The following is a 9,272-nucleotide window of genomic DNA, read 5'->3' on the forward strand; positions in this document are numbered from 1 at the left end:
AGCAAGCTCATATTTTTTTCATAAGACAACTCAAACTAAATTTGATTCAAAAAGTTTTCGTTGTAAAAAAAATTAATTATATTTTTTTTCACGTAATTTGCATGTGATACCATTAAAATTTAATCCAACGATTAAAATTATTATAATTTTTATAAAAGCCCCTTATTTATGACCGTTGAATCAAATTTAAAGAGCCCGAATATTCGGATCCCTAAGATTTGGTGGAAGAGATCCGAAGGGATCTCTTCCAGATACAAAAGCATGAACACTTGGCTTGTGAAATCGTTGAAATATGTCTTATGTGGAGGTTCCATCATCTCAATCTTCAAACGCAATTCACACTTATGTGTTGATTTTGCTTTATTAAATTATTAAATATATTAAGTTTTCTCTGCGTCCACATGTCTCAGAAAATGTTTTGGCCACACTGAGCCACTCGTAAACAATGTCAGGAGAGGGTGAGTGATATAATGGAGCTGGAAGAAACGTTAGTTGACTGTTCACCTTCAATCCTCTTTTTAAATTTCACAGAAAACGTGAGCATCACGTGTTGGTCCTTATAAGACACGATTTACGCACAGAGAATGAAACATGTAGGTTTGACAGGTGACGTATTTTGAAATGGGGCTGATTGTGGGACTTTAAATAAGAAACGAGTCATATTTTTTGTGCTCGTGTTTATTTATTATTTTAATGATTTATAATTATATTGTGTCAATCGATTAAGCTAACAAGTAATACAACTCAAACTTAAATCCGACTTGTTAAAATAATTGGTGACCCTACCTAACATGTTAAGATTTTTTTATTTTTTTATTTTTTGGCGATTGAAGCTTGAAACAACAATCAGCAAGGCCCCAAAATCCAGCTATAATCTTCTAAGCATGTACTGTAGGAAATTATTTGCCTTTCCGATATCCAAAAGTTAGTTAGAATGAGTTTGATAAGGGAGTTATGTACAATAATTAAAAGAGACATGCGTTTAACGAGTTGAAATGGATACCTAAAATTTAAAGACTCATATTTTTTTTTGCATGTAAAGTTCGTGAGCAAGCTCATATTTTTTCATAAGACAACTCAAACTAAATTTGATTCAAAAAGTTTTCGTTGTAAAAAAAAAAATTATATTTTTTTTCACGTAATTTGCATGTGATACCCTTAAAATTTAATTCAACGGTTAAAATTATTATAATTTTTATAGAAGCCCCTTATTTATGACCGTTGAATCAAATTTAAAGCGCCCGAACATTCGGATCCCTAAGATTTGGTGGAAGAGATCCGAAGGGGATCTCTTCCATATACAAAAGCATGAACACTTGGCTTGTGAAATCGTTGAAATATGTCTTATGTGGAGGTTCCATCATCTCAATCTTCAAACACAAATCACACTTATGTGGTGATTTTGCTTTATTAAATTATTAAATATATTAAGCTTTTGAATCTAAATTAACATAATTTTAAGATTAATATGCATTTGATCTTCACATAATCTCAAAATAAAAACTTTAGAAGAACATGACTCTTACTTATATCCATTCAACTTTCATGAAAGATAACTTTCATGACATAGGGGCAATAAGGTGATTTTGCTATCATCATAAGCGACAGAATTTGGAGGCCCTCCGTTGTCTCCAATTGCGAATTCTCCATCGCTAACTCTTACCGTTTTCTCCGCGTCCACATTTCTCAGAAAATGTTTTGGCCACACAATTCAAGGTGAGTGATGTAATGGAGCAGGGAGAGGCAACGTCATTGACTGGTCACCTTCAATCCCTTTTGAACTACGCACAAAATCAAAAACATAGATTTATGACATAGGGCCTAAGTGGATTGAAGGGTTGCCATCTAAGAGTAATTAATTTTAACCGAACGTGAGCTGTCATTTGTCCCTTCTGTTTGGGCATGTGCTTCAACTAACCCAAATCCAAAAAGCCCTTGCATGCTCGGGCTTTTAATATTTTTCAGCCCAATGTTAATTAATAGGATAACTTGATATAGACTCAATTTTGTGAGTCATTAGTAGGATTAGTCCACTTCATTGAAATAGGTTCAATAATTGAGATTCTACGTATGCTTATTTGTGGTTTGTATCATATTTACCCATTAGGCTTACGAATTGTAGTAAATACATAAAATTTCTTAATTATAGGATTATTTGTGGTTTAACTTATCCCTTAATTGTAGGATTAGTTATAGCCATATAATCACCTCAACCCCCAGTCCGTTTCCCTCCTTCTTTCCTTCTTCCACACAATTCTCCCTGTTAGATCATGGAATCAATCCTCCTCTTTTTTGTCTCTTCTTTTCATGGGTGGTATTTTTGTGCTCTTCCCTCCATATTTGTTCTTTTAATGGAGGTATATTATATCATATTTATATTTCTATGTTCCGTCATGTAGGTTCCCAGAATTTTTCTTCCAATACAATAGGTAGTTTATTTTTGTTTTGCATGTAGATTATATCTGCTTTGTAGGTATAAAGCATCTTTCTTCCTATACAATAGGTAGTTACTAGATTATATCGGTTTTGTTTTCTTCATAAATAGTAGGTAGTTACTAGATAATATTTTAGTTTGAGAATTTAAATATTCAAAATTTAAAAACTAAATAACTGAGAAAAAAATTTAAAGAAATTAAATATTTTTATCTGAAAGGGCAAAATTGATATCAAAATATATAATTGGATAACTGGATTCAGTCCCAAAAACTACTTATGTTTTTGGACCTAGATCCAAAAGCCCCTTAATTAATTACCCAAATACAACGCTATCAACTTTTAATGATTACTCATTGTCAACTAATGTAGACAACTAATCAAAAAAATGGGGCCATTTAAAAAAAAATATCAAAGAAATGGGTCCACTGTAAAAAAAACAAAAAAAAAACCACCAAAGCAGATGAAAGAATAAAAATGCATATGAAATCAAACTCAAAAGAAGAAACAAATGGGACCACTGTAAAAAAATCACAAAAGCAGATGAAAGAATAAAACGCAGGTGAAATCAAACCCAAAAGTAAAAACGAATGGGACCATTGTAAAAAAAATTTCAAAAGCAGATGAAACTGAACCCAAAAGCAGAAGTCTTTTGATTATTACCTGTTAGACAATGAAGGGCAATCTATTGAAGAGAAGGGGAAGACAACGGAAGGGTTTCGACGGTCTGAGAGTTGAGTGTGAGTGAGTGAAAGGAAAGGAGAATCTTATCTCTACTCTGATTTTTTTTTTTTTTGGGGTTAAAAGTGATATATATCCATTAATTAAACACTCAAAACGAGACTACAAAAATACCACCATCTATTTTGATTAAAACAAACAAAAGTAACCACGGATCGATTCAGTTAACCGATATCCAAGAATTATAGGAACCTTATCAAACCTACCTTAGTCAGTGCGCGTCGGTTTACTCACCCAAAAAAAAAAAAAAAAAACCAATTGGTTGAGTGGGAAGGGAGACAAATTATTATTAATTTGTTGAGTGGGGGACCCACAAATTAAAGATCAGATTTGGGAAGGGCATAAGTTAAGAATTTATATGTAAATAATTTGTGGTTTAGTTGGTTAAAAATATTCGTTCATGTGGTTTTGTGTTCAAAATTTTTTTTTTTAATTTAATTTAATTTTTTTTTTGTAATTTAGTTAAATTTAATATAAATTATCCTATTATTTGTTAAAAAATAAAGATAAGAATTTATGTAATAAAAAAAGTTTAAAAAGCCAAGATAAGAATTTATGTAATAACAAGGAGGAGGAAAAAAAAAATGGAAACTACAACCCAGAAAAAAAAAAAAAAAAAAACACAAAAGAAGGAAGAAGAAGAAGGAGAAGGAGGAAGAGGAAGAAGAAAACCCATCAACTCAACCCCCTCCCGGCCCGCCCGCGGAAGAAGAAGAAGAAGGAGGCGAAGAGGAAGAAAAGGAGGAGGAGAAAAAAAAAAAAAAAACCCAAACTGCAACCCAAAAGAAGGAAGAAGGAAGAAGAAGAAGAAAAAAAAAAAAAAAAAAATTAAAACACCCCCTCCTGCGGAAGAAGAAGAAGAAGGAGAAAAGAAACAAAAAAAAAAAAAAAAAAACCCCAACCCAATCCAATTCGGTCCCCCCCCCCAACCCAATTCGGTCCCCCCCAACCCAATGCACACTCATCTCTCCTCCCCCATCTTCATCTTCTTCCCCTTTTCCCTCTACCTGCAACCCAGAAACAAAATAAATAAATAAATAAAATAAAATTTCGAACCCAGTTTCACCCCAAGAAGAAGAAGAACCCTCTATGTCTCCTCCCCATCTTCATTTTCGTCCCCTTTTCCCTTTACCTGCAACCCAAAAACAAAAAACAAAAAAAACAAAAAACAAAAAACATCATACCCAGTTTCGGCCCAAGAAGAAGAAGAAGAAGAACGAGAGAGAAGAAGAACGAAAAAAAAAAAAAAAGTGACAAATCCAATTTCGGCCCAGGAGGAGAAGAAGATGAAGAAGAAGGAGAAGGAGAGAGAAGAACAAAAAAAAATTGAAATTGGTGCGGGTGAAGGAAAGGGGATGCCGCACCCCTAGGAATTTTTTTTTTGTTTTTTTATTCTTAATTTTTTAATATTTAATTATTAAAAATATACTTAATTATTTTTTAATCCAGCTAGATTAGTGAGGGGTTCCTGTCTCTTACCACGTCAGCATTTAATAGAAAAACTAACAGAAAAATTGACGGAGGTATGACATTGTCACAAATTCGTAAGATGCGGTATGACATTGTCAATTTTAAAAGATGAGGTATGAAACTGTCGTGACCCCAATAGTTGAGGTAGTTTTTTGTACTTTACCTTTTTTTTTTTTTTTTTTTCCAGTGGGTGTGGTAGATAGTCAGCGATACTATAAATAGCAAAGCTTATGAGCTCCTGAACTCACACCAGCACTTGATACAAAGCAATAACACTTGGCTAGTTCGCTTCAGGTTTGAAATCTTTGAAATATGTCTTGTGTGGAAGTTCCACTATCTCAATCTTCAAACCCAAATGACACTTTTGATGTTCATCAGCCTAAGCCTTCAGCCACTTTTTCTCCCAGCATTTGGGGGGACCATTTTCTGTCCTACGCTTCTTTGGTAAGACTTCTTTCTTACTACAATAAACTATTATATATTTTGAACACTATATTGTTATGAAAATTAAATTTGTAATTTTAAACAAAGAGGAAAAAAAAACCAAAGAGTACTTTAATAATTTAAAATGCTACTAATTCGAAATCATTTTATCTAACCTTCCCTTCCTTAACTTGGCAAACATGTTGCGAATCTAACTACCAAAGTTAAATTCACACACTATTTTTTTATTTCTGGGAAAAACAAGTTCTTAAAGTCATGAAAACTGCCATGCAATAACTATTTCAGGCTAGGTGCCTCTCTTTTCTCAATGTTTACAATTTAGATGTTGACATCATAAAGGTTATGCGTTTTCTAATGTGTTACAAGACTTATAATCATCTTATATTAATTGTAGTCTATATCTTTTGGTACTTGGAAACCTTCTCATTCAAAAATATATAAAGGTTATGCGTTTTCTGTTTTCTTAAATCAAAATGTGATCCTATGGAGGAAGTGGATGCTGAACTTGAACAACATGTACAAGAACTGAAGGAAGAAGTGAGAAGGATGCTAACGACATCACCTGAAAATATCTCCCAAAAGTTGAACTTGATCGATGACATTCAGCGTTTAGGTGTGTCCTACCATTTTGGAAATGAAATTGAAGAAATTTTACAGAAAATTCACAAGAGCTCTTACGATTTGGATGACCTGTACACAACTGCTCTTCGTTTTCGATTGCTTAGACAACAAGGTTATAACGTTTTATGCGGTAAGTAATCTCGGATGGTGGTTTGGTCATATATATATATATATATATATTTTTTTTTTTTTATCTAAATGCTTCTTGAGGTTTTGAATTTTCCATTTTGTTGGTCATGCAGACTTATTCAACAAATTCAAGGACGGTGATGGAAAATTCAAGGAATCACTCGTTGATGATGTTGTAGGACTACTAAGCTTGTATGAAGCCACACACCTTAGGATACATGGAGAGGAGATACTAGATGAGGCACTAACCTTCACCACGACTAATCTCGAGTTGGCGACATTCCGTTTAAGCCCCCCACTTGCAAAAGCAGTAACCCACGCCTTAAATCAGCCGCTTCGAAAGGGTTTACCAAGGGTTGAAGCAAGGTATTACTTGTCAGTCTACCAGGAACTAAGAGAATCACCGAATGAAACTCTCCTAAAGTTCGCCAAGTTGGATTTCAACCGACTGCAACGAGTCCATCAGAAAGAACTAAGCGAAATCACAAGGTAAATTAATTCCTTATCCATCCATATACATCACTTACTAAAGAGTTGAATTCTCCACCTCTAGCTACTAATAAATAATTATTTTTGTAACTCAGGTGGTGGAAGGACTTGGACGTGCCAAACAAGCTACCTTTCGCAAGAGATAGATTGGTTGAGGTCTACTTCTGCTGGAGTATGTCAGTCTACTTTCAGCCTCAGTATTCCTTTGCTAGGAGGACATCATGCAAAGTTACCGCTATAACATCCATTATGGATGACATTTATGATACACATGGAAAATTTGAAGAACTAGAGCTCTTTACTGAAGCTATTGAGAGGTATGAATATATCATTAGTTAAAATTCTCTTGTATAAATTATCTTACCTTACACCGATCAAAACAGAAAAACTAAATTACGCACAACTGATTTATATATTACTTGATCAGATGGGATGTCTCGGCTATAGATCAACTACCAGAGTATATGAAACTTTGCTACCGTGCGTTGTTGAATATATACAGTGAAATTCATGAAAAGCTTGCGCACGAGGGGAAATTATATCGCATCGACCATGCAAGAGAAGCGGTAATAATCCTCAATATATATATATATATATATATATATACACGCGCTTAGTTTTGAGTCTAAAGTTGTTACAAGGCCAGAAAAACGTGCTGCAAATACTTCACAATATGTATAGAAACAAATAATTATTTATAATAATCTTTATATATCAATATTAATTAAAAGTAGAAACGATAAGAATTAATATAATCTCTTGATCTGGTATGTGCCAGATGAAGAACCAAGTTAGAGGCTTCTTCGATGAAGCGAAATTGTTCCGCCAGAAGCACATGCCATCATTGGATGAATACATGTCTGTATCACTCATGACATGTGGCTACCCGTTGCTAATAACCATATCGTTTGTTGGAATGGAAGAAGCTACAATAGACTCCTTTGATTGGTTGTTAACTTCCCCTCAAGCAGTGAAGGCTGCATCAACAGTTACTAGACTTATGGATGACATAGCGGACCATAAGGTACTTAATCGTATTTGTAAGTAGTATTAATGAGTATTGTAGAATGTAAACAGTCTCACACTGAAAACCAGACAGAATAAAATATAACTCATATTAATTGATTCCACTTCTAATTGCATTGGACGCTTTTATACAAAAGCCTACGTCTGCTGGACTAGCAAGTGGTTAAGTTAGAATAGTATCACTGCTTGACCCATTAGTAGTGGACTGTTGAACCCCTAACTGAAATCTTGACAAGCACGGCTATTATGATTGCATTAATACTTATATTAATGGTCTTCCTTTATCTTAATCCTCATGCCTGACTAGTTTGAGCAAGAGAGAGAACATTTTGCCTCAGCTGTAAACTGTTACATGAGAGAATATGGTGCCATTGAAGAAGAAGCGATAATCGAACTTCGAAGACAAGTGAATAATGCATGGAAGGACATAAACGAAGCGTGCCTCCACCCTACCGCTGTCCCCATGCCCCTGTTAATTCGTATTCTCAATTTTGCTCGGGTCATGGATGTTGTGTACAAGTGCGAAGATGGCTACAATAATGCTGATGGTGGGCTAAAAGATTTTATAGTTTCTACACTAGTGGCACCCGTGGCTTTATAAGCCTAAAATATCCACTTATTGTGATGTTTCTTTTGAAAGTATATCTCCAGCGCCCAAGTTGCCTACAAGTAATAAGGAGCTAGCTACCATCCGTTAAGACTGTAAAAATGTAATTTGGGTTGTGTGTTTGTTTTCCATATTATGATCTTATGATTAATAAAAGAACTTCTATGTAGTTCGAATAAATCATATATTATTTCTTCAACTCAAATAGCACACTAGAACATGAATATATAGCTGTTAGAACATGAATGTATAGCTGTTGGTGCCAAAACTTGGACACAGATTCGACATGACATCTTGTATTATAACTGAAAGTGCACTGTTGACTGTTGTACTCAATGGCAAGGAGATCGCATATTCGATATGGCGGTGCAGCAAGAGGGGAGTGGAGCTGCAAGCCTTCGTGATGGGAACGATGGTTGGTGCGACATGCGACCGCAAACTTTGGGAGCGATGTGTTGGACTTAATTTTGATCAATTAGCTTTTTTATTTTTTGAGCAGATGATATTATCTGTACTACATTAGCCATTTTGATCAATTAGTGATACATTATTTACTTATTTTGTAGGTAAATTATTTTACACAGATTATTACATACATTAGCTATTTTGATTTGTTATTACATACACAGATTATCACATCATAAAAGGTTTATGCGTTTTGTTTTTTCTTAAATGAATGTGATCCTGTGTAGGAAGTGGATGCTGAACTTGAACAACATGTATAAGAACTGAATGAACAAGTGAGAAGGATGCTAACGGCATCGGTTGACAATGTTTCACAAAAGCTATACTTGATTGATGACATTCAGGGCTTAGATGTGTCCTACCAATTTGGAAATGAGATTGAAGAAATTTTACAGAAAATTCACGAGAACTCTTATGATTTGGGTGACCTGTACATCGCTGCACTTCGTTTTCAATTGCTTAGAGACAACAAGGTTATAACGTTACATTGCTGTAAGTTCGGATGGTGGTCATATAGTTTTTTATTTTTTATTTTTACCCAAATGCTTCTTAAGGTTCTGTATTTTCCATTTTGTTGGTCATGCAAATTTATTCAACAATTCAAGGACGGTGATGGAAAATTCAAGGAATCACTCGTTCATGATGTTGTAGGACTATTAAGCTTGTATGAAGCCACGCACCTTAACGCCTCCTCCAACCCTAGGCTAAATGCCAAATTACTCCATCTATTCCCTCCTAAACACCACCCAACCCAAGCTAAAACATTGGGCTAAAAGTGTCACACCCTGGACCCGGAGTCTGTGGAAAAATTCAAATCTGAGTCCGAAACGCGAACTAAAAACTAAAT

General features: G+C 34.5%; 1 protein-coding gene across 1 annotated transcript; it reads left to right on the plus strand.

Annotated features, from left to right (window-relative positions):
• The first annotated feature begins 4,875 nt into the window (after positions 1–4,875).
• On the plus strand, positions 4,876–8,159 carry LOC137744079 ((-)-germacrene D synthase-like). The gene is made up of 7 exons (XM_068483941.2): positions 4,876–5,088; positions 5,578–5,839; positions 5,952–6,327; positions 6,423–6,644; positions 6,755–6,893; positions 7,106–7,351; positions 7,661–8,159. Exons 1-7 carry the CDS (start codon positions 4,957–4,959, stop codon positions 7,952–7,954), a joined length of 1,671 nt encoding a protein of 556 aa, XP_068340042.2. The 5' UTR covers positions 4,876–4,956; the 3' UTR covers positions 7,955–8,159.
• Positions 8,160–9,272: the final 1,113 nt, after the last annotated feature.

This window comes from Pyrus communis, chromosome 12, assembly GCF_041283825.1.
Source record: "Pyrus communis isolate YQ-2024b chromosome 12, ASM4128382v1, whole genome shotgun sequence".
Taxonomy (NCBI): domain Eukaryota; kingdom Viridiplantae; phylum Streptophyta; class Magnoliopsida; order Rosales; family Rosaceae; genus Pyrus; species Pyrus communis.